This window comes from Gigantopelta aegis, chromosome 4 (genome assembly GCF_016097555.1).
Source record: "Gigantopelta aegis isolate Gae_Host chromosome 4, Gae_host_genome, whole genome shotgun sequence".
Taxonomy (NCBI): domain Eukaryota; kingdom Metazoa; phylum Mollusca; class Gastropoda; order Neomphalida; family Peltospiridae; genus Gigantopelta; species Gigantopelta aegis.
In genome coordinates, this window is record NC_054702.1 from 72153340 (window position 1) to 72180583 (window position 27244).

General features: G+C 33.9%; 1 protein-coding gene and 1 long non-coding RNA gene across 2 annotated transcripts; both read right to left on the reverse strand.

Moving 5' to 3' along the window:
- Positions 1–1062: 1062 nt before the first annotated feature.
- LOC121372248 lies at positions 1063–3378 on the reverse strand. Its single transcript, XR_005957903.1, has 2 exons — positions 1740–3378; positions 1063–1707 (listed from the first exon to the last, which is right to left on the reverse strand). It is a non-coding gene; the product is annotated as an uncharacterized LOC121372248 (long non-coding RNA).
- A 970-nt stretch (positions 3379–4348) lies between these two features.
- Positions 4349–27198, reverse strand: LOC121371056 (sushi, von Willebrand factor type A, EGF and pentraxin domain-containing protein 1-like). Its single transcript, XM_041496677.1, has 10 exons — positions 27081–27198; positions 18456–18544; positions 16286–16468; positions 15338–15523; positions 14475–14684; positions 11715–11900; positions 11119–11331; positions 10492–10722; positions 9183–9836; positions 4349–8685 (listed from the first exon to the last, which is right to left on the reverse strand). Exons 2-10 carry the CDS (start codon positions 18520–18522, stop codon positions 8597–8599), a joined length of 2019 nt encoding a protein of 672 aa, XP_041352611.1. The 5' UTR covers positions 18523–18544; positions 27081–27198; the 3' UTR covers positions 4349–8596.
- Between the last annotated feature and the right edge of the window lie 46 nt (positions 27199–27244).

Consider the following 27244-nt stretch of genomic DNA (forward strand, 5'->3'; position numbering starts at 1 on the left):
TCAAACATGTTCACAGATAATTTTCAAAAACCAAAGTTCTATTTTATTGTTTTAAGTACTGAAAATGCACTCTTAACTACATGACATTTTATGTGTTTGCCAAATCCTGATGTCATTTTTATTACTAATACGGTCATTGGTTTGTCATCATCAAATTGTCCAATAGTATTGTACGTTACACCAATGCAAAATATGAAAAATATTTTCCCCTTTATGAGTGCCAGTTGGAGTAATAAATAGAGATTATTATACGAGCATGTGTCATACTGATTTTACGAAACGAGCGTCAGGATTTGTGTATTGCCCGAGCGAGAGCAAGGGTAATACATGAATCCCTGACACGAGTTTTGTAAAATTAGTACGATTCACACGCGAGTGTAATAATTTCTTTATTATCCACATTATCCAAAATATTATTTTTATGAATAACAAGCTAGCACAATGTCAAAACGTTTGAAACGTAACTTAAAAGAGACGATGAAACACCGTCATTTTCCGAAATGACGTCTTTTTGGATAAGCGTTTACACTGAGGAAACCACATTAAGTTATGACGTCGCTTCACAAAATTACATCAGTTGTGGTGCACGTGAAATCATTATGACATACGTGGGTCATACTGATTATATTTCCCTGTATATCTTGAACTATGTGGATAATAAATATTGTTATGGACCACACAGATTAGAGAAAACCTGCTACCGCTATGCAATTGGCTTCTCTTTCAGATTAGCAGCAAGGGATATTTTATATGCAAGATCCCAGAGACAAAATAGTACATACCACAGCCTTTGTAACACCAGTTGTGGAGCACTGACTGAACAAGAAATAGCCCAATGCCGATGGGGATCGATCATGGATTGACTGTACATCAGGCGAGTGCTTTACGACTGGGCTACATCCCATTCCTACATTTTGAGATGGTGACAGAGATGGATAGGGAGAGAGAGAGATGGCGACAGTGAAGGGACATACATATCAGACCAACTTATTATTTTCAAATAAAACTTATCTCTAATAAGACTGCCATTCCAAAGTTGACAACAAAACAGACACATAGCAATCTTCTGGATGTCTTTGTATTGTGCAAATATAAATGAGTTCAACTCAAAACACTACAACATATATTTAAACTGAATATTGCATTGCTAACAAAATGACAAAATTTATACATTATCTACATCATTTTTAAAGATAAACATTCACATTCATAAACATAGCACAAAGCCTAACAACTTGACTATAAGCTTATCAAAATATCCACAGCTACAATTCTAGCAGCTTCTCACTAAAATTTAACACTGCTTTTAATTTTATAATTATAGTGTTGCTTAAAAAAAAAAAAACACCCAAAAAATCTTCAACAACTATTTTAATACATCCAAAAAAACTGAACACTAGTGATTAAATTTTACAATAGTTTTGGCATGTTTGTTTTTATTTAGTAATGGTGAAGAACAGAAACAATGTACGACACATATTCAACTTTACTGCTGAACTCTGTTTTTTCTTGTTTAAAAATAAATAAAAATAAAACAAATTAAATGCCTACTTGCAAGCCCCACTAGGCTACCACCCTGCCCACTCTGAAAAAATTATAGTGTTTTAGAGTACTTTGTACAATTTAAAAAAAAACATTTTATCAATTTTTAAAAAAAAAATTCAAAATCAAATGCCTACAGGTCCCACTAAACCACCACCCACACCTCTGAAAAAAAAAAAAAAAAAAAAAAAATCCACCTGAAAAAAAAAATTGATAGTTTTTGAACAGTATAACTGTACAATTTTCATATGTCTGTTTATTCCATAATAACAGTATAACACAGATTTGTGGCACATACCAGCATACAATATAGGACAAATATATCACACTGATAGGAAAGGAAAGGAATGAAATATCTGAATAAAGAGAGTAAATTTTAAGCTACAGATATTAGGTGTCTAACAGATGATTATTTTGACACTTGATCACAACTGATATGAAATGTAAATGGTTATCTCCCATTGATTGAGAAATAAAGTAACGTGACATTCTTCATTTCATTAATTTAAAGCTAAAAATTGTGACACTGTAATATGTAACAAGGCTATAAAAACAAGGTTACACTAGCTAATTAAGAGGAGAAAAAAGTTGTAGGGGAGAAAAAACCCAGCCAAAAAAAACACTGAGCATAAAACCAATCTAAAGACATGTATGTATTCTAAACATGAATACTCCACCTTCACTTGAGCTATTGAACAAGTAACTTCACATTCAATCTTAACATTAGATCAAATTCTACACACATTCTTTTTTTGTGTATATAGATATAGGTACAGAAATGTATATGAAAGATTTTTTGTTATTTTAGACTATTTTAATCAGTGAAAAAATTAAAACGTAACCATTAGTTGTAAAAAGGTAACTTCAAAATCCACTTAACAATCACACTTCAGGGTTATTTCATTCAACAAGCCAATTAACTTTTAATAGCAATATTTATATAAAATCACACCGACACAGTGAGTCACCCTATTCCAAAAATATAGTAAAATTAAAATTTATATATAGGCACTACAAGAAAATTGTGTACATTTATCAATTACATGATTGTTATATTTGGAATTCGGAGCTATTTTACACATTTACCACTTTTATTTGTATTTGTAAAAATCACATCAGAGGCAAATGAATACTTATAGTCAAAATTATTCCAACAGTCATCTCTATCAGTGGCCATCTCCCAAAATCATTTAACATAGTAAAATGTGACATGCATTAAGCAAAATTTGACTGTACACATTATACACTTGAAATTAAAACCCTTCCATCTCTACCCTGTAATCTTATTATTAATACATGTATATGATCCCTGATAACAAATAACCAGATGGAATGGGAAATGTGCAAGGACCTGTACATAAAAAACATTATTTATTTATAAATTATTATTTATAAGGACTGTATTACAAGCCAAACAACACAAGTGTTTAAAAGTACAATAAACATCGATGCAACAATCATTTTTTAATCCTACATGAAATTTGTGATGTTTGTGCCCCAAAAATAGTTTTTATATTATATTTTATTCATTACAATGTAACTAATACAATACCATGTTTTGTTAAATGTATAAATAAAAGTTATAGCTTTTGTCTTAATAATGTTATAAGTATTTAAACTAAGCCATGTGAGATTGTTTGCTTCTGTCAAAATCTGGGTTTTTTCCATAAACAGTATTATTATAAAAAGAAAATAAATGAATATTACAATTCACAAAAGATACAAAAAGTAATCCACATAATAAACAATCTAATTAAAATTAGCTCCATTATCACATGTGGATCTAACACCAGCCAGTTGGCGCTCATGTCCACCAATCAAAACCTTACTTGCAGAATCCTGCCAGTGATTTAAAACTAACAACACTGCGTAGTCCCCAATGTCCAGGTAACATTTCGTCTGTAAATAATAATTTAAATATTGACCAATCACACTTCGCCTTTTATAACGTTATTTAGGAGCATACAAATTCTAAAAATATCGGGCGAGTCTATTTTAGTGGCCGCAGTACAGCGAACCATACCAATACGTATGGGGTGGGTTATCAGTCTTCAATTTTACATTAAAAATTATTTATTTATTTATAAAAACCCCCAACTAAATCAGTCTTCAGTTTTACATTACAAATTATTTATTTTATAAAATAAAACATGTTTTAAGGCATTCGTAATTCACACGAAACATGTCATATACCCTCAGGATAATTCGGAATGTTTTCAAATTATTTTTAAATCACTGGCAGGATTCTGCAAGTAAGGTTTTGATTGGTGGACATGAGCTCCAACTGGCTGGTGTTCGATCCACATGTAATAGTGGAGCTAATTTTAATTAGATTGCATATTAAAGAGAATAAATACCAAGAAAGGTTTCTAGGATGGTAAACACAACTACTGTAATTATTAGAATACGTGGAAGACTATAAGAACCAAGAATACCCAGTCATGTCACTTGTGTGTGATAAAAATAGTACACCCACAGTTGTGGGGTAATCAACCAAGAATGAAGTTTGTTACTGAAGGTGTACTATTCATATCCCACAAGAATGCACTGGATTATTTTTCTCTCATTTCCTAAATAATAAACAATTATTTTACAGAGGCAAAGATGGCTGAAAATGTACTTTTTTATCTGGTATTCTATAACAAATGTTAACAATGTTGTTTCATGTGTTCAATCCCCATCAGTGGACACACAAGGCTATTTCTTGTTTCAGCCTGTGCTCCACAACTGGTGTAACAAAGGCCATAGTATGTACTATCCAGCTTGTGGGATGGTGCATATAAAAGATCCCTTGCTGCTAATTGAATAGAGTAGCCCATGAAGTGGCACTGCAGGTTTCCTCTAATTATTGGTGTTCTCCGTAACCATATGCCTGATACCATATAACCATAAATAAAAAGATGTCAAGTGTGTCATTAAATAAAAAACACTTCTAACTGGAATACAGTATATGAAAAGATTACAATGTTCTTTAAAATATTAAATGCATGTGGTATATTTTTTCATTCTGGTTTTCAATTACATGTATATTACAGATATGAAATGCATTAATTGTGTCTCTTTTAACAGTTAGAAATTTTATGTTTTGCATTTAAAAAACCCACCAAACTACCAGGATATTTCTAGCAATTAAATATTTAAAAAATACAAAGTTATCATATTGTTTTGCAAATTTAAGATTATATACATTTTTTAAATATTTAAATGTATAATTGTTGCTAGCAACTTATGATTTGTGTCTAAAAAACAGGGGAAAAAATTAAATTATTTATTTATGTATTTTACATAGTATACATACACAGTAAATATAGTTACAGGCGAAGAAAACAGCCTCCTAGTTTCCCTAGTCAAAATGCATTTTGTTACTGTCATGACACCGAGACTCCCATACAAACATCTTCTGTCATAATATAAAGAATTCATGAACTACTTTCATCTGAAAAAGACTCAATATTTTTTGTAAGTAAATAGTTATTTGTAACTTTAATCATATGTGCAATAATTGGTTTACATACCAATTTGTCTGCCAATGATGGAAGTCCAATTAACATATAAATTAATTTTCGGTTACATTTATTACAAGTAATCCAATTACTCTTGTAAAGGAACATCTTATTTGATGACGTCACTTTATATTGGTATTTTGTATTGTTGAGCATTTTTGTTTAGAACCAAAAAAAAACAAAACAAAAAAAAATGAATGTTTAATTTTTAGTTTATTGGTAAGTATGTTTTAATTTGTTTTGTAATGATTGTTATTTATTTTCCATTCATCTGAGTATGAACAAAAGAAATCATCCAGTTTGCTAATGATTTTTTTAATTCATTATTCATACCCCAATGAACATAAAAGAAATGGCAGTTAAGTAAAACATGTCAGTTATCTCCTAGTTGAAACTATCATTCCTATTTTATATCATCCTTTATCATTACATAATTTTTTTTTTTTTTAAAGATTAAGCAAAAATATTTATTAATGTTCACCTTTTAATTTTTATCACAGATCACTAATGTAAAATTCATTTAAGAAATTCCCAACCTTTGATATGAAGTGTTTGTAAGATAAATTTAAGAAAACAAAATATTAATGACCAAAAGCGCCATGTTTTTTTCCTGGAGTGCCTCATTTGAACTTATCAGATCTTTCAATCCTAAAAAGTCACCAAATCAATCACATCAGATTAAGTTTGAATGAAATTTTAATCATATAATTAAAATAAATGATGTTTTTTTTTGTCTTGTAGGTTCCGGGTCCACCAAAACTATACAAAAAAAACCCACTTTGCAATCAATATATATATGAAAGTGAAAATAATTCCAACTATAATGCCAAATATTATTGGTAGAAGAGCCAATATATGACACTGCAGGAACCCGTATTGATGAAAAATAATAAAACATACCAAATACCAATAATAATCTCTTGTCGACAAATTAAATGTTATTAATAATTATATCCTGACAATCTCAAAATTAATGTTTTGATCTGAATAATCGACAGGTAACACTTTCTCGGTATTTAAAACAGAAACAATTTTTCATAAATTTTAATAAAAATAAAGTTCTCTCTCCATCAGACTTACATCATATATAATATATATATTATTGCAGGTTTAATGATGTCAGACATTTTTAGACTGAACCAAAATGGTAAAAATGGTTGCAAACCATAGCTTTTAGCAAGAAGGAAAATGGTCAATTTCTTTATTAGTAGGGAAAACACCATTTATTATTATAACTATTTTGTAAGGGATGCACAGTTAAAGTACAGTACCATAGAAAACAGATAACCAGTATCTTAAGCTTTCTAAAAAGGATGAGACAAATGTTTTGAAAAGTTGCAGATCTACAAGAGTAAACTTTAAACATAGTGGGCTGAATTTACAAATCCTGTTTTTGTCTTACACATTTATAATGCTTACACACCACATTTAAGAAAAACAGGCTTAGTAAATTCGGCCCATTCTATGGTTTCTTGGTTTAGAGTTTGGGAAAAAAAGTAGAGCCTTTATTATTTCAAGACATATATTCCAATAATTTAATCATTTATTTTGTACACTGGCCTCATACTATCACAGATATAACATTAAGGTGGGTTCCGGTACTTGTGTTTGTACATTTGAACATAAAAAAAGGAATCTGTTTAACATACATAAATGGCACGAAGTATACAATTTCAAAACATCAAGAATACATTGAAAAAAGATCTGTTGGGTTACGGTCAGCAAAATAAGATTTAAAAAGAAAAAAAAAGAAAAACATTCCCAATATGAGTTTGATTTTCTTTAACTGTAATGTGTCAATATAAAGTTCCACAGTGATGATACAGGTATAACTAACCCATACAATAGTGGCCTCAAAGAGAAGAAAAAACTTACCAACACACCACAACTGTGTGATTATACAATAAAATGTGAATGTTCTTAAAGAGTACCTCTGTATAAAATAAGAACCTAGGTTAAAGAGCATGGGGATATGTTGTAAGTGAATAAACAGTATGTACAAGAGTGTGGTGCATACAGTGCTTTGGAATGTGGAAAACAGTCTACTTACTAGGAGAAATATGAATAAATTACTTGCATAAAATCAACATTAATGGATGAATATAATGTACAGAATAAACCTTTTTCTTCTTCCAGAAATGAGAATGACTGCAACAAAAGAATTATTCATTTAACTACTTCAAAATCATTCTAGAATTAAATGTTGCTATTTTTAAATTGTTCCAGTAAATGTTGTTTCAGTCAATCATGTTACTACACTTTACTATCAACCCTGGCAGCTGTTGGTCCCAGATACGTTCTTATTTCAAAATGTAACTTATTTTTCATAATAGGTTTATAGGCTCTGTTATATATCTAAACAAGTCTGTATAAAACACCAACCAAAAATTATTTTTTGTAGAAACACATGGATACACAAAGGGTTTTTAACCATCATTTGCCAAATAACAAACACGAAATGAATCTGAATATGGTGAATATATTTCCTTAGTATATTGTCAAAAAGCTAATTCGAAAATCAGTAATGAGTTCTTTAAAGAGCTTTATTTTAGCCTTGTTTTTCTTTGGCAAACTAGAAGTTCAATTTGGTTACAGATTTTCTAACCAAAATGGTCAAATGGCTAATACTTTTACTTTTGAGGGTACAGCTTAGATCATGTATACAGGAAACATATTATAACATCAAACAATGATGTTGTGCGTTAACCTACAATAAAATACTTTTTGTTTTCTGGTTGATTAACTGCACATAAATAACAAAGCCTATAAATTAAGATGAAAAACACCCACCTCAATTCAGATTCTTTAATTTAAAAATCACGTTTTTTCGCGATCTCCAGTTTTCAGTTTCTGAACAAGTACGTAACCATTTCAGATACTTCTTTTTCCAATAAACATTTTTCAACCTATTATTATTTTCTACTTTTTCAGTAAAATGTCCACCGTTTCCCAGAAATTGAAAATGATATCTTTTTAGGTCAATGTAATGATAATTCTCAAGTAATTAAATGAACTGCCACTGCTTCACAGTACAGAAGATGCATCGACAAAAAAAGAGAAAGTTTTCTTCAAGCAACCACACTACAGTGCTGCTGTAATGAATTAAGCATATTTTTTTAAAGCACAGCCGAGTAAAAAATAATAATCATAGAATAGCATTTTTGTCACCAGATGAATTGCTTTGATCTTTTTCAAAGATGGATGCCTTTTTAAAATGGCTGAAAAATCAAAATGAGTTCATTGTAGGTTGGTTTAGTCTGACTCTTGAGTATTCAGTTACTACAAACCATAACATGGAAGAACAATCTACATTTTACTGACAATGTTTCAACACAAGTCTTGGTTTTCACCCCAACATAATCTTTTAACAGTGAGTCAGATTCTCACCTCGTCGGTCTGCACACCCATGCACACCCACAAACACTAATAAACACACACCATCCTCAATACCTGCTAGTGTTACAAGAAACATCTCTTACTACATTAAACATTTTGGTTTTTTCGCAGACAAATGTCTCCTGTTTAATGGTTTTTGATATTTATGTGCACATTTAATCGTCTTTTTGTTCTTGACTCTGGATTGAACTATCACTGGATGAGTTACTAATAGTTTGACCGGTATTGTCCAGCAATGGTGCATCTGCGAAAAATAAAGGAAACGAATGGAAATATAGCTGCAATAAATACATCATAAATGTATATGATTAAAGAATACTTGAAGAGTATTGTTATTTTGTAATTATGAATTATGTGGTGCTCATATACCATATACAGGCATTATGCTCTGTTTATTATTTTAAAGTAGCACCCAGAAAGAACACTATACAAAAAAGGTCAATTTGTTTTTAATATAGGAAAGATTAAATGACAATAATGGAAGATGCAGATTTTTTATTCTCTTGATTTGATCCCAAATCATTTATAAAAGTATTAACTCTTAATTGTTTTAAAGACCAGACTAAATCCCAACTATGTATCACTCTACAAATAACTTTTCTCAATCCTGATGCCAATAAATGTTATCGGTTAAAACATACTGATAATTCTTGTACAAAATTCTGCTTGCTAAAGCACATCAATACTGCACAGTATAAACGAAAGAAAAGGAATATTGGTGAATTAGTGCTATCAACATACCATCATTTGCAAGATTATCATCAGAAGAAGTCAAACTGCCTGCCCGGGCCTGCTGGGAAGAAGCTGACCTTGTTGATGTGCCACTGTCGTACGTTTCCACGGTAACCGACGTCGAAGCATCACTCATGCTCACGTTAACCGTGTCGAGGGAACCAAATATTTCCGACGTTCCGTCCCTGTTCATGGTACTGGTGGTCACAGTAGAATGTCTGTTAGTGTTATCTCCCTGAGTTTGTGCGGCGTTTGCACGTAATGCTGGTGGAATGCTAGGTAGGGGTCTGTAGTCCAGTGGTGGCTGGGCTGACTGCTGAGAGTTGATGCCTGCATTCTGACCACACTGACCGGAGGTGGCCTCTTCGTACGACGGCAGATGCATTCTCGTCTGATCTGCGTAGGCCATCAAAGCCAGTCGATCATGCTCATCCATGGAACCGCTGTGGACTCGAGCGTACGGTGGCGGAGTCATGCCTGGGTGGAACAGATGCGGTCGTGGCTTTCTCCGCCGAAATACGACAATAACCATGATTAGCAACAGGACTCCAAGAACACTGCAGGCTGTTGCAATGACGATTACCAGAGTGCTGACGTGGTTCTTACCATCTGTGATGTCGCCAGTCGAGTACGTGTTAACAGACACTCCATTAGTACCACTTTCTGAAATTAACACATATATACAGTGCTCATTAAGAAAAACATTTTGTTGCAAAACAAGTATATGTCGATAGAAAGTCCCTCAAATACTCAATACCACTTTCTATAATTAGCATACATATACAACATTAGCTGAAAAAAGAAACCCTTTGTTACAAACTAAGTGTATACTGATAAAAGGTCTCTCAACACAATATTCTGAAATTATCATGTTTAAATATAAACAAAGCATTTGTTACATTTAAATGCCAACAAGCCATCAGTATATATTAAACCCACCAGGAAACATTTTATTCAGTATTGCGTTGCGATTCGCAATGCAGGTTTCAGAGCTCACTACACAATTTAAACATTTTAAACAATAGTTGCTAATCAATTTTGAATTGACTAAAAATATTGCTAATCAAGATTTTTAAAACAAAATGTTCCCTGCCCACTGCAGTGTGCATACTAAAATATTTCTATGAATAGCATCAAGAAATAATTTTTTTACACTTAAACCTAATTTCAACAGAATATTATTCTCAGAATACATTAATTTGCTAACATCAACAGCTTAACCACAAAATGCATGTAATTTCTACTACTGTGTACAAGAATGTGAGGCAGGTAATATATGGAGGTGATACCACAACTATCTTGATGGCCTATAAATTACCTTTCACACAGAATGGCTGATCATTGTCCCACGCCCCCAGTTCCACATCGTTACTGTCTATACACGTCAACACAGGTTCTCCATCCAGCTGGTATCCTTCGTCACACCGACAATCAACCTTCACCCCTCTATAAAACGGCTGACACAAATGAAGGTCATGGTCGTTCACATCATGGCACTTACAGTAACCATTTTTGATCTTGCTAATAGAAGGACAGTAAAATGTTCGTTCTGCAAAAAAACAAGGAGAAAAATAGTAATTTAGTTGTGCATGCTAAGATTTTGCACGCTAAGATTTGGCTCAATTATGAAAGTTACTGAAGCAAAAAATCCAGAAAACCGTACAGTTTTGAAAAGTGTGTATGTGTTCATCAAAGAAAAAGAGGAACTCTTTTTCAGGGAGCACTAAAATCTGGCATTCCAAAAAGTACAGAGGTTTTTTCACCTCTTTTGTGTAACAATAACAAACTAAAAAATAAAAAATAATAAAAAAATAAAAAATATTGATCTAAAATCATTCACTAACCAATTATTTAAGATTGAAGAATATTGCTTTTATTAAGTCTATAACAAGTCATTCTAAAATCCAAGGAAAATGTTGTATTCACAACAGACAACCAAACTAACCTGAACTAAGTAGACATCTTGGAGGAATACTGGACCACTCCTGTGAGCTGGTGCACTCCAGAACTCGAGAGCCCACAAGTCGATACCCACTGTTGCAGTAGTAGCGCACCCTAGCACCCACCTCATACTCTCCTGGGATGTGCTTTACCGTACCAAGAGAATCCCAGTATCCAAATAAAACAGACTTGGGTAAGGGACAAAGCTGGGTGCGAACTGAAAGTAAAAAAACCCATATATATATATATGAAAGAATGGATGAATGAATTAATGCACATTTGTTATTGGATATTTATGTCATTAATCAACCTTAGTAGCGACGTAGCCAAGAAATTAAGAGCAAGTTTTAATGGATAAACAAGGAGGCATAAGACCACTACACTTATTTCTCTCTCACAAATCACCAACAATTAGCCCTTGTCCTGGACAGACAGATAAGTTAGTGGTGTTTCCAGAACAGGATGTATTAACCTTAATTGGATATAAGCAAGCAAATAAACTGAAATGAATTTGTTAATAAAGAGAATCATTTTAAATAATCATGAAAATAATCGTAACATCTACATCACTATGCTATTAACTGACACTGTGATATTTACCACATATAGGAATTGGGCCAACCCATTCTCCATCTTGACAGACAAGATCGGTAGCATTCTCATCCACAATTTTGTATCCAATAAAGCATTTATACTTGACTCGGGAGTCTTCTCCCATTAAAGGTGCATAAGAGCTGTAACTGTAGTGAGCATTTGGAACAGTTGGTGGGATGGGACATCGTTTCACTGAAAATATAAAGTTTTACAGCAAATTAGTGTAAATCATTTAATATTTTATTGAAAAAATCAGTTATATGAATTAATATTTAATGCAACCCCTCCTACCAAGAAAGAAAGAAAAAGGAAGTCTATAGATAAATGCCCACAAGTTGTAATGCAGCATACTTTGGTTTTTGGAAACCCCAGAAATCAGAGCTAGCTCTGAATGAGCAAAACATTTTGCCAAATTATCTTAAAAAATGCTAAATCAGTTATTTTTCAACAAAATACCAATTATTACATGAAATTTTTTCGCAAAACTGGCCTTGGTGGTGTCGTGGTTAGGCCATCAGTCTACAGGCTGGTAGGCAGAGTTCGACAAATCTGCTAGCCCGACGCCCGTGGCTAGTGGTTTTTAAGTTCAGGCTAGTGAGAAACGCAAAACCACTAGCCCCTGCGGGCTAGTGGTTTCCCCCCTCCTCTCGTCATCGCTCGATCGTGTTTTTTTCTTCTTTTCTTTCTTTCTTTTTCTCTCGGCTGAAATTTCGTTTAATAAATTTGATTGTGACGTTTGTCATCGAATAATATCAACAACGCAATGAGTATATAATAATAATCCACTTGAGCTAGGTCTGCAAACTGCAGTAACATGCTATCTCTACATCGTCACAGTTACAGCATGCATTGTTTACCTTTCCCTTTCAAGTTTCTGGCACAAGAAATAAAGTCTAATGACATGCGTGTTTTGATTGGTTAGACACGTCACGTGGTCGTTAATCTCGCACATGTTTTAGGCTAAGAACTTGGAAATCACCAATCGCGACGACAGGTTAATCTCAATCAAGTAAACCCCAGCCATGCTTTGAATTTCAGTGTTTGTTTTATTTACCTATTGTTTTCTAATTTAACACTTCGCTAACATGTGGTTATCGGCAATCAGGAAAACAATTTACTTTAATGGTAACCGCATATGCAATGACTCGGCTTGGCCTATTACATGTATCGGTTTGGATAATACGTCACAGCTGCCGATACAAGATAATACCTTTTTTGTTCATCAATTAACAACGGATTAGATGTCGCCGTTATATTCTTTTGATATCGGTCTGACACGGAATAATGCCCTGTATTTGGCATCACCGTTCCTGACGACATAAATAGTAGGTCCTAAATATATAACCAACTACCAAATACACTGAACCATCTATTACCGTGTGTCACACTGTCGTACCCTCATTTAAATTTAATTATTTTGATAGTGTTTTTAGATACCAACCAAGAGTTTGCTCAATTATTTTTCCCCGGGGGGAGGGCAAAAACAAAAACAGGACAATGACGATGGATCACACTTGACAAAAGACAAAACGTATGACACGACAAAAAACTGAAAGTTACAACATGATTTAAGTGTTTGTTTTATTTTACTGTTATACTCATAAATGTGTAATGTTACAAAAATTATATAAAAATCCAGTTATAATTGATCAGGAATTTGGGCTAGTGCTTTATCTTGGTGGGCTAGTGGTTTTCACAAACCCACTAGCCCTGTGGCTAGTGACTTTTCAAAATATTTGTCATACTCTGTGGTAGGTACTGGGTTCGTATCCCCGTCGAGACATGGGATTTTTAATCCAGATACCGACTCCAAACCCTGAGTGAGTGCTCCGCAAGGCTCAATGGGTAGGTGTAAACCACCTGCACCGACTAGTGATCCATAACTGGTTCAACAAAGGCCATGGTTTGTGCTATCCTGCCTGTGGGAAGCGCAAATAAAAGATCCTTTGCTGCTAATCGGAAAGAGTAGCCCATGTAGTGGCGACAGCGGGTTTCCTCTCAAAATCTGTGGTCCTTAACCATATGTCTGACGCCATATAACCGTAAATAAAATGTGTTGAGTGCGTCGTTAAATAAAACATTTTTTTCTTTCTTTCTTGTTCGCAAAATTAAAATAAAATTTGCCAGTTGTTCCTAAAATTTGCAAATGGCGAATTTGGTGAGTGGCAGAGATAGCCCTGGAAATGAAAGATAATAAAACTCAAAATACTGTGGAAAAAACTGCTTTTTCTCAAAATAATCGCAGAGGAATAGCACCCTTAATAATGATTGTTTCAAGAGATATTGATTTATAACCTGTACATATGCAAATTCTTAATTTATTTTTTCTCAGGGTTTCTGCCAGAAGGTAAAACAGGTATGGCGGCATACACAAAACATTTTTGCAAATTTAATTTTTTTTAAGTTAACCTTTTGACAAAATTAATGACTCATCATTACTGTATGATTTTCTTAACCCTAAGCCAAAACCCATTTTCTTTCTGGAGGAACATCCCTTGTTGACTGTGGTTGCATTTAATTCCACAGCGCCATACCCAAAAATTTCTTTCTGGCAGAAACACTGATTCTAGAAATAGTTTCTTATCGCTATATCATATGTAGATTATGCTGCTTTCCATTCTGAAAATTATTACAATTGTAACAATTATTGTTTCACGGAATGAACCTTGAAACCCAAAAAACTTTAATACTTAAAAATTAAATTATAGATAAAAACACAAAAGATGTATTAATACTTTAAGTTTTATGTAATGACTGAATACTAACATGCACACTGCGCTAAACTTGTCTTCCCATTCAGCATGGTCCACACTCCCGCCTCGCTGCACACTATTTTGTAGCTTTCCTTGTATTTATTATCAGAAGTTGTGTACTCCGGCTTGCAGATCACCGTTGCAGTATCACCCACACGCTTCGGCCACGAGTTGCTGTTATACCGCAGGTCAGCATTTAACATGTGAAGTGGACTAGCACACTCTGAAACCAAATTACAATTCCAAATTAGTAATGAAACAACATGACATACATATATGTTAGAGCTTCCATTAAAAGTTATTTTGATTTATGTGTTTTAAGTCACATTTTATATACAAATTACTTTTGATGAAACAACATATGAGAATGACATTGAATTTCTTTTTTAAATATATGGTACAATGAAACGACTCGAAACTGGATCCTCTATAAACCGGAATTCCCACAAAATCAGAAATGTTTCACGGTCCTTTTTTTAAAATCAGTAGACATTAACCTCTCTAAACTGGATATGGCAAGCAGGACTAGCATGCTTATAATGACCATCCAATAGTCAATTATTAATAAATCAATGTGTTCTGGTGGTGTCATTAAACAAGCTTATAAGAGTTGTTCCACAAATCATCACCTGGTGGATAGGGGTATTACAATTATTTTTATGCCTAATGTGTCAGCTTCAATTTCATATTCTTATTTGGGGTATACATTTTGAATTATTTCCTCCAAAAAGCCAATTTCAGAAATAACTTGTTCAAAAAGGCTTTATTTTGCTACATTTTACTTAAGAAAAGCTGAATTTCCTTACACAAATCACATTTACCAACACTTGCTAGCAAATTTATAAACAATGGTCTTGTCAATGGAGATGTTCAAACCTTTTGCAGGTATACAGAATGGTCTTTCTGCCGGATGCCAAATGCCATCATCACCACACATCTGTCTGGAGGAACCAACAAGCTGGAATCCTACATGGCATTCATAATCGATCATCTGTCTCTTGAACTGGAACACTCGGAAAGTGCCATGAGTAAACGGGCTGGTCTGTTCAGGACACATTACATCTAAAATAACAGTAAATGATAACAAAGATGTATCACTGAATTATTCTATCTTTAACAAATGGATAGTCAACATAATATGGACAAAACTTGGGAGTGTTTTCTCTTTTAAGAATACTTAACCTGACCTCAAACAAAGGCATATTCCCCCAAGGATAGTAGTCTGGTCCAAACATCTCAACAGCCAATGGGATGACTAAACATTTTCCAACGAGTCCTCTACTCATTTGACTGTAACTTCGTTCTTGTTCCTTCGCTGGATTCAAATCAGCTTTTATAACCTTGTTCTTTTGAATATAATCTTTGCTTACAAGCATGGTAACAAAACAAGTCAATACTTGATTTTGGGAGCTAGATCATCTGGGGACAGGGTGTCATTTTGATTAATTTGATAACATGTACACATACAAAAAAGAACTAAAAACTGATCCAACCAATGAATTTACAATTATCTCTATTCCCTCTACACTTACAGATAATGAACTAATTTCATATGACACAGTCCCTTTTTCAAACTTTAGCAATACCATTATAAAATAAATCTATTCTTGCGAAATCTTGCAAGTACATTTTAATCTTTGTTGAGCATTATCATGGATTGGTGACCCCTATACCATTTGATGCACACAGCCAAAATTATTTCACAGCATCCAGTTACCAACATTTTTTTAATTGTTACATATACATATCATGATGCACATTTATCATCTCAAAAACCTGAAATGTCACGTGACTGCAGTGTATCGTTATATTCCTAATACAAACCTTTCAAAATACACTCGGGTCTCTTAGCTGGATGCCACTTCCCATCATCTCCACAAATTTGTTTGGCAACTCCTATTAGTGTGTACCCTTCGTGACATTCATAGTCAATCATCTGCCGATCGTAGTGATATTCTGTCAGGGATCCATGGACAAATGCACTGTTCTGCTCAGGACATTTCACATCTGTAACAAATGTTCTTTCATAAGAAATGGATATCAAAGCCTGTAACAGAAGCATGTAACATACAAGTATGTACAATACCAGGGTTCACACTGGAGCGTATTTTGGTTTAGCCAATTTTCAGAAATGTGGGGTATTTCCCTGAAATTTATTAAATTGTGTTTAATTTAAGGAATATTGTATTAGCCAGACTAGATTTTGTAGCCATTTTGTGTAAAAATTAGCAGCTGGCAAATCTGGCAATGTACAGGGTGATTCCTGCAATACCAACACAAAGGATAATATTGGGAAAACCCAGACCTTGCCTTTTAAGGTGCGTGGGTGCGATCGTGCTTATACAGCGCACATAATTTCAATTTGGCGAGTGTGAAAAATAACGCACGTTACACTTAACAAACAGCACACGTAAAATGTTGTATATTGATTGCCACTATTTACCTTATGTAGCTGATAGAAAGATCTGTTTAATAATACCATAAACAATTTTTTTTTACGAGAACGGTAGCATCCATGTAAGAATTTACTATATTACTGGTACTTATCTTTGCTATACAAAACACAGGTTTAATAGACATCTTTGAAGACATACCAATCCGATCAAAACTTCTTTGCGTATTTAATTTATTATTAATTAGAAACAATCCACTTTTGTAAGGTAATAGATCACAACGTCTGCTAAGGATAACTCATTTACACTGTTCATATAGTTATGACAAAAAGAGAAAAGTGATTGAATTACAAATAGTGGCTTCTGTAGCCTACACAAATGAACTCGTTACGGAAATTGGCGAAGTCGGTAAAATTGTCTCAATTAGTTCATAACTGTTAGCCTACAAAGCTTATGTGAGTTCCCGAAAATGGCAATCGTGTAAATTTATACTTAAAAAAAAAAATGCCACATGAATGTCAATGTCCCAACCAACACTATCAATTGAAGTAATTGTAGGCCTACGTTCACGAGTTATTTAAAAAAAAGAAGTTTTTATAATATGAGTCGGTGGTGCACACCTGAGATGCCTCAGTCGTTCATGAACCACCTCCTCGGAACCAGTGGGTTTTCCCCATCCCAACTATCCTAATCATGTTCGTGGTACATAATAATGAAATTCAAGACAAGTTGATTCTTATATACGTTTAGCTGCACATTCATCAAACCATCTAACACTGAAAAGGTATCTATCTATCTATCTATATATATATATATGAGCACCTACTATCTATCTATCTATATATATGAGCACCTACTACACCAGAGGAAGCCAGGTTGTCTTTAATCAGATCATCAGCAAGAGGAACGACACGTATATATATATATTATATATATATATATAACAGATAACTTAATTCACACAATTATATATATATATATATATATATGTGTGAATTAAGTTATCTGAAGTACATATTGTAATTAAAAAACCAAATTGTCTGCATCAGTCTATACATATCATAATTATATTTCTATGGTACTCATGGGTAGATTATTGGAGGTTTCTCAATTGCATGGAACACCCTCCCCATCACCCCCTAAAAAAAGCAACCCCACCACATAGATGTAAATTGATGTCCACGTAAAATTTATAATTATAAATTATAAACATTTACACATTGTTTCAGAAACCTTTAGCATAATTTGCCCCTGGTACAACTACTGAAACATTTTATTAAATTATAACTCCATTCCTGAAAGGGAAAAGAAGTCAGACTACACTAATAAACCAAACAACATAAAATTAGAAGAACAAAATATTAACTTATTATCTCTGCATTTATATGTACCAATTACTTCATTAATTAATAATGCTTGCTTTTCAATCGCCTTAGCATTTTGATGAGTGCGATTTTTCACTCGCCTAAGTGTTTTGAGGTGTGCGATTTTTCACTCGCCTTTGTTTTTCAAAAGCCAGACTGAAAACCCTCTACAACAATCACTGCTGCAGTGCAATGCACTATATCAAAGATGAATGGACTTTGAAATGTGTTTTTCACCTGATCCTTCTAAACTCTGACATGAAGATAAAATCACCAACAGAAACCCTGCATAAAGTTCATGCATCTTCTCCAGCCAAATACATAAACTGAAAAAAAGAAAGAAAAAAGAATTATTATGTTTCAATTTAAAACAACAAGTAAACAAGTTACATGTCATTGGTTTACAAATATCATTACACAAGAATAAAAATAAAACAACTAAAATATTGGCCTGTACCTGGTCTATTTTGGTTTTCGAAATACTAATAATGGTGTGGGATTTTAAAACATTTTTTATGGAAACTAAACAGAGATTTAAATTGCTTATACATATTCTACTATGTACCGTTCTTGTAATGTTATTTTCTATGACTAGATATTTCATTTTTAGAATAATCAATCGGTGGTCGATGATTTCATTATCAATTTTAAAGGTGTGGATTACTCGATCAGTGTTTTGTGCTGTAAAGGGATGAGTGAAAAGCACCCCTTCTTAATCTGCCTATGTTATGTCAGCATACTTGACGGTCCTCACAAGTTAATTCTCATGCAACACAAATACATGTGATATCGGATGTTTAAAAATGTAAATAGTTTGTCAAATTCACATGTTTTTTCAAGCAATTTAAACTTCTTTTTATGGCAACTATACTTTAAAAAAAAAAAATACTATGATAAAATGCAAAAAAATACTTTACATGCATTTCAATAAAATTACATTTTAATTACATGTAGCATAGTAACTAGCATTAAATAAGGTATACATTATATTTGCTACAAGCTTTAGACTCCACTTTACAAGTAAAGCTTATGTGGACTTAGTCTGACCACTTAAAAGAGTGTTCAGTAGTTACTTCTGGCACTGAGGCACTAGTAACCACCTACTATACAGCACTCCTCTACTACCGGTGGTCGTTTGTTAGTGCTGTGGATCAGACCAGCTTTTTCAGCATGACGAGGATGACAGGTGGGTGCAGGGTAGTATCCAGAGACTCATAGAGGAAGCTGAGACAAGTAGGCGATGGTGTAGACAGCTCAGAAGACAGTCGGAGGAAAGGGTCGAAACAGATTGAAATCGTGGGAGAAATTGGAAAGTTGTTTTTTTATATTAAAATAATGAGAATGATAGGTAGAGGATGATAGATGAAAAAAATGAATGAAAGTGTAATCCAGCTTTGACAGGATTTGAACCAAGTGCTATCGTCAGCTTGATAGTCCACCAGCTTTTCCACTAGACTATGGAGCTCACAAATGCTTTTGGTTTTACATAGAAAAAAAATTGGAACACACTTCTTGCTTCAAGATAGCATTATGTTTAAATAAAATGGAGTTTGAGATTCCAATTACTGTATTTTGACTAAATGCAATATTTATTTTAGTCTTAACTTTGACAATTAAAGACCTGACCTTAGGTCACAAACCAAACTGAGATTTTACACGTACATGATTCAGACAAGCCGAATTAGGAATTTTAGACCAGGACATCTCACAAAACTGTGGTTGTAGAAACTTAAAACAACAAGTGAGGAAAATCAAACACTCCCACAAACAGCATGTACATGTACTCTGTGTCAAACAATAGTATACACATTTCACTTCCTGCTAAAATAACAATAGCAATATTGTAATAAGTACCATTAGAAGTAGTGCAGGCACTTAAATGTAAAATCATACTGAAACTGAACTAATGCATCAACGAGTTAAAATTAGTTTTCGGGGTGCAATTTACATGTTTGCAGAGCACATGCTTGAGGTGTTTGTGTAATAGGATTGAAGCACCCAATCGGTTTATTATCCCCATACCAACCAATGTTCCACAGTTGATATACCAAGGCTATGCTACATGCTGTCCTGTCTGTGGGAAACTTAATAGTGCATATACAACTAAAAGGTGCCCTTGCAGATGCTACTATTGGGAAAATGTAGCAGGTGTGTTCTGAAGACATGTCAGCATTATTAAATGTTTGACACTGATAAGTTAATTGATGTGCTCTAATGGTGTCATTAAACAAACTTTAAATTAGTTTTCTATGTGACCCACAGTATTCTCGCTGAGTGAAAATTAAAGGAGGGCAGCCGCGTGGCACCACACCCTTAAACAAAAAGAAGAAAAAAGGGAAAGCTTGGTTACCATACATCGTTGTGTGTTGGTCGACTTTGTGAAAAGACATGTATACTCCTTACTTTGCTTCTCAGTATTTGGTACAAAAAAGTTGATACGAAATACAAGCCTACTCATCTTTTATGTACCGGTAGTTGAACCGGAGATGTTGTCAGTCTGACATTCACAGGCAGTTCCAGTTTTGATGAACCGATCAAAGTTTTAATATTATTATTTTAACAAAGATTTCAAGATATATGAAAAACAATAAAGATGTTTGTAAAGTGATCCCCTAATGTGGTATAAAAACAAATTCTGTTCATTTTATTTTAATCTTAATCAAATAAATTATCACTTTGATATCGCCAGCTATTAAAAAGTAGTAATAGTTTTGTTTTTGTCAAGGCGGTGTATATATTATTTGGCACACAAGATAAATGATTTTAAAGATAAACACCAGGGATAGAACAGGGTTATCACCAATTTATATCACAAACAATCAAAACTAACACATAAAATTATTATTTAATTAGTTAATTGGTCGCTTCGATGACATGCCTTGATATGTGGATACCATTTTGCTGTGTACTGGGTCATCTAAGACTTCAATGGAGACCAAAAGAATATGTGTCAACTACAAGTTCTCAACTTTTGCATGAGTCTCGCTACACAGAAGCATAGCAGACATAAGCCTTTGGAGCATTTGTTTTGTTGGAAGGCACTGGTTACAGCTATCTACTAAATTATTTAACTTTGACAGCAGTTTCGAACTCACAAACATCAGAAACAAGACTGCTTACAGTTACATAATTTATTCAACCAATCACAAGGATATAGTTTGGAACCAGACGTCAAATGCGATCATTTATAAATATATTTTCCAAATAATTATTATTAAATGAAAAAAATATATATAAAAAAATAGTAAAATTCCAGGACTTTCCAGGGGGTTAATTCAGTAGCCAGTGAGGTGTATCCGAGGCGTGGTTATTGCAAACAAAAAAAAAAAAAAAAAAAAATTCATTTTTCTAGGAGTTTTAAGGACTTTCCAGGATGAAAATAAAATTTAAGCACTTTCCAGGGTTTTTCAGGATGCGTGCGAACCCATTAGAAGCTAACGCTCGCCCCACTCACCGCAGGCGAGTATAAATCCCTGGGGGCGAGTACAATTTAAATGACGCTAGTCCCCCGGGCGAGTAATACTGGGCACTTGTGACCCAGATTCACGATGTGGACAGTCGAACTATTTTGCCAGTGAAACCTGTTAAACATACAAACTGTACATGTATTTCATCAAAATAAATTGCCATAACAGGTTGCAAAGTCAAAAGTATCGCAGTTTCGTTTGGTCTCGATAAATCCGGATATTTACTGCAAACACAATCAGAACTTTCCTGTTTTTGTTTCCAAATTCCAAAAATTGCCGTAATATTCCAATTATAAATGAGGCATGTTCGGAAGAGAAATAGTTTTTTCTTTGTGTGTGTGTGTGTGTGTGTGTGTGTGTGTGTTGGTGTTTTGTATTTGTCAGTGCTCTACAAAGCCAGTTCAAACTTACTCTTCCCTGGTCAGTATAGTACAATATTTTAGTCGCCAGCCACTTATATTTAGTAGCCAGCTAATATATTCTTGTAATTAAATCGATTCGCCTGCCATTTTACGGCACATTATTAATGCCGCAATCGTTATTAGGACCACATTCGAATGAATTTGTGAAGGGGTAATTCCTAGTTGTTAAATACTAATTACAAGTTACTGTTTGTGTCCAGTTCCACTAAAACAGTGAAGGACTTATTTATTAACTATCATTATCAAATTTCATACCCAATAATTTTATTAAACGAAATTAAGCGAATTACTATTTTAATGGCACTGCTAAGATATGCATTTAAATTGCAGTACTCATTAAAAGTTAAATAAAAGCATTGTGATAATAATTACCAGGCTTCAACATGTTACTAGTAGTTACCAATCGGCTACCTTACTTTTGGTTTAAATAATATTTATTTTCGTCAAATACTGCCTTGCAAATCTGTAAATACTGTTTTGTAAATAGTTGTGTCTTTAAAGCCATCTAAAGTCAAGTCATGAAAATATAAACATGTTTTCATCCTCCAATGGTGAACACGACTCCCGACGTGATTAAAACAACATTCATGACTGGATGCGTCGTTATTGTGGGGGGGGGCCCGTTATCACAATAAGCACGACACGATTGGAGCCCAGCATAACGCATATATAAGTCGACATTTAAAATAATTAATGTTTGAGTTTGAAACAGACAAGTAAAAGTAAAGTTTGTTTTATTTAACGACACCACTAGAGCACATTGATTTTTTATCTTATCATCGGCTATTGGACGTCAAACATATGGTCATTCTGACACTGTTTTTAGAGGAAACCCGCTGTCGCCACATAAGCTACTCTTTTTACGACAGGCAGCAAGGGATCTTTTATTTGCGCTTCCCACAGGCAGGATAGCAAAAACCATGGCCTTTGTTGAACCAGTTATGGATCACTGGTCGGTGCAAGTGGTTTACACCTACCCAATGAGCCTTGCGGAGCACTCACTCAGGGTTTGGAGTCGATATCAGGATTAAAAATCCCATGCCTCGACTAGGATCCGAACCCAGTACCTACCAGCCTATAGACCGATGGCCTGCCACGATGCCACCGAGGCCGGTCGAAACAGACAAGTAAAGACACACAGTGAATCAACAATCTCATTTTAATACATAAATAAAACCTGGCTCTAAATGGGACAGGACCGACTTGGTCCAAAACTGAACTGGGGCCGAATTATTTCCAAACGCTTGAAATTCAAGTTAAGGGAGATAACATCATAACGAAGTATTACCGCCCTTAACGTCACCGTTATTCATAGTCCGATTAACTTGTCTTAAACTTTTATTTTTCCAACAAACTACCGATAGAAAACATGTTTTATGGAAGATACATTGTTACTGGTCCACTGTGTTTTCCGACGTCCAGTTTTGTTTACAGATTAAAGTAACATTATTGGACAGTCGCCAACTGGCAAATGTGATTTTATATTGTAGACGCCAGGGAATGTTACTCGCATTGTAGAGCACTGTTTGTTTCGTCGGTAATAAAAACAGTCTTTAATTAAACACATTGTAATAGATCATGTTGGCATCGATCGATTTTAACTAGTTGCTTCCAAACGTCTCGAGTGGAGAGTTCCGAGTTTACCAGTGGACATCCGAGTGTATTAGGGCAGAATAAAATAATTCAGTAACAGTAAAGATAATTGCGGAGTTTTATGACTTAAATTAATTTAATATTATAATTGCTAGTTTTCTGTAAACACTCAACCCTTTGCTGCCACCTAGGGGAGGGGGTAATTTAAAAAAAAAAAAAAAAATATTTGCTAAATGACGACCAAGTTGGTGTAGTGTGTTATACTTGAACTCAACCTGTGAAAACACTTATTTCAGTTGCCGTGTATAGTTCTCATATAGATTTAGTCTTCTCAAACTGCTTCAATAATGAAGTGGGGGTAGGGGGCTAGTAACTTTCCTCAGCTACTGGGCCAGTGAAAATATTTCCTAATTTCTACCACTGAACATTATCATTTCCGTTGTTTTTATAAGGTTATAACAGAGAGAAGCTAGTCACATGAACCACTTCATGTGAACGAAAATGAATACACTAAATAATAAAATGTAAGTACTTCTAATTTAAATCAACAAAAAAACGGTTTTAATAGTGAAAAATATGTTGTCGTGTTTAAAAACATGGATGTCACTTTAAAATAGTGCAAAGAGCCAAGATGCAAATATTACAGTTAAAGGAAACATGACACGAGACCATATTATATCTCATTTTAAAAGCAAAATGATATAAAAATAATATACAAATAACTTTATAACAATAAAATACGTGTAGTTAACTTAAAATGAAGAAATTACGCTAATCAGTATCAAAGTACGATTTATGCATATTTATTCGTGAGCGTTCGGAAAAAAAGGGAAGTGACGTCAGAGCCGCTGTAATCTTCCATTGTTGTTAACTGTTTATATATGGAGTAAGGGGCTTACGGTCTTTTCAGTCCAACAGTGCTGTACTGCGCGGCCTTTGGGTGTAAAAATAAACAGTTTAAACGATCGGGATTGTCTTTTTATGGTTTTCCAAAGGATTGTATCCGAAGAAAGACGCATGTATTTTATCGCAAAAGAAAAGATTGGACACCAACACCGCATAGTACTTTGGTATCAGAATAATTTACAGCCCGGAGCCCGAACGTTACCCGGAGACAAAAACAGTACTCGGTTGCGAATGCCGAGGTGTACATTGTACATATTTGGCACAAAGATACACCTCAGTATGATGTATTTATATATGTTAAAACAAAAATGTAGAAAAAAGGATTTTTCATGTTAGGGCTGTAGGCCTACATAAACAAAATCTGTATTCACCGTCCGAAGAAGGAAACGTCAATAAGTAATTAAATATGGCATATACAAACATGGATTTGGCATGAGGATACATCTCAGTACGATGTATTTAAATATGTTTTTTTTTAAACGTGTAGAAAACAATAATAATTTCAAATAATGTTTTTAATCTTCGGGCGGAATACGTCACAAAAACGTTCCTCATCGCCCGAAGCCCCAAAGTAACACGAAGTTCAATACAAAATAAACCACTACTGTCGGTGTCGAAATAACTATTATGTTTCATCCACGGGCTGACTTGAGAATCGGAGTGTTGTTTTAGTTAATTGGTCCTTTCTTTCCGTGGCCTGCACATGTGATTCCTGATTGGCAGGTGTATATTGCAGGGTATCGACCAGGTAAGTGATTACCATGGTCTAGACATACGTACAAAATACGTGCCAGTTTTTTTAAGATCACAGGGTATTGTGGCGTAACCTGTCGCGACAATGTTAATGGACATTATCAGCCGCCCTGCTTCATTACTGTAAATAATGCTGTAAAACCCTTGATTAAGTAGACTTTCCCATCTAAAATTACAAAACTGACCAATTGCGTAGTACCAAAGAAAAGAAAATTATCACTTGGGTATCGTGAGTGGTAGTTTTTACTCTAACGCACCCTACCAATAGGCCTAATAATATGCTACTTTTTTATGAGAAAAATACTATAACCCCATTTCGTTCTATTGATGCAAATAGAAATATATTTAGCTTAAAAGCTGATTATATTCTCAAGTCATTTATGTTGTTTTACAAGAGCGTTTGTTTACACTGTGCATACAGATTTCATTATGTACAGCCCGAACATAAAAAATGCGATATTTTCTAAAAAAAAAAAATGTTTGTCCTACATTTATATTTTTTACATATTTAAATATCATCATATCGAGGTGTATCTTTATGCTAAATATAAACAGTATACACCTCGGCATTAGCATCCAAGTTTTGGTTTTGTCTCCGGGTTACTTTCGGGATCCGGGCTGTAAATTGGTCGAACGGTCTGGTCTGGCACCATTGGTTTCTCCACCCTCCGACTCGCTATCCATTTTTTCTTCAGTATCACTGTTTTAAGTAAATGTGTGTCTTTCTTCATTTACTAACAGCTCATATTGATACGGAAAAACGTTTTGCGAACGAACACTCATTGTTTTGGTAAGCTGTGCAAGTATTAGATTCTTTATGAGTGGTATGGACTAATGCTTTTAAGTGTAAGGCTTCAGATCAAGCGACACGTCTCTGACGTCACGGACCTCGTGATTGCCCTGCTCATTAAAGATCGGCAATTTCCGCTAAGAGCTCGTATCTGGGGGGTTTTTATGGAGATATTTTAAGTAATTAATTATTATAAAAAAAAATTTTTTAGGTGATTCAATTTATAATTAATTGTACATGGTTGGTGCCAAATATAGGTTACGTGACATGTTTCCTTCAAGTACAATTTAAATTTGAAATCAAAATACAGATTTTACTGTCTCTCAAATATCACATTAAAATAACATTACCTTTGGATGTTGTATTTATTGTGTATGAAGCTAAAGCAAGGGTGCGAAGAGTGACTGTTGTTGACCATACTCCATAGTTACCGAGAGCTCTACATTCACAATAAGATTGATACATCCTACCCACTTCAAACACCGACAAAAACAATTGAATTATTCTCCACAATTGACTTCTTGGTGGGTTTTTTAACTTCAACTTGTTTTAGAAAAAAATTAAATCTGATTAAAAAAAAAGTGTACATATTTAGTGAAATCTGACAGCAAAATACCGGAAACAATTCAGACTAGAGGGTGCGACAACTTTAGCACCTACCCTTCTCTCCTGAATCTGCTAGTAATAGCATTATAAACAATTATAAATTAAATTGTACTGCATTATCAATCACTTAAACGTAAAAAAAAACAAATGAAGAAGAAAACAAAAACAAAACGTCATAACAAGATAGCAGAAACCTACAATTTTAAGAATTTACAAATCATTACAAATTCAATGCAGCAAGATGATAGATGCTAACAATTTTGACAAGAAAATAATCGTATCTACATTATATTCATAATGATCCAGTTAAAATGTTTGTTCTTACCCTAATGTCCAGGTAGAATAATAAATAAGTTAATGAAAAACTAAATTAAAGATGGAAACGACCGTTCCAGCTTAACAATGTCAACAAAACATACACCAAACAGTAGCCATTTTTCATTTTGACGTCATTATCGCATTGCGCATGACAGGAACTTCTTGACAATA

Excerpts from the sequence above, each read along its gene's own strand:
- LOC121371056 (XM_041496677.1), bottom strand. The coding sequence starts at position 18,522 with ATGCATGAACTTTATGCAGGGTTTCTGTTGGTGATTTTATCTTCATGT. Across the intron at positions 11,332-11,714 it reads TGGCCCAATTCCTATATGTG|TTCGCACCCAGCTTTGTCCC; the intron begins GTAAATATCACA and ends TTTTACTTTCAG. Across the intron at positions 10,723-11,118 it reads AAGATGTCTACTTAGTTCAG|AACGAACATTTTACTGTCCT; the intron begins GTTAGTTTGGTT and ends GTTTTTTTGCAG.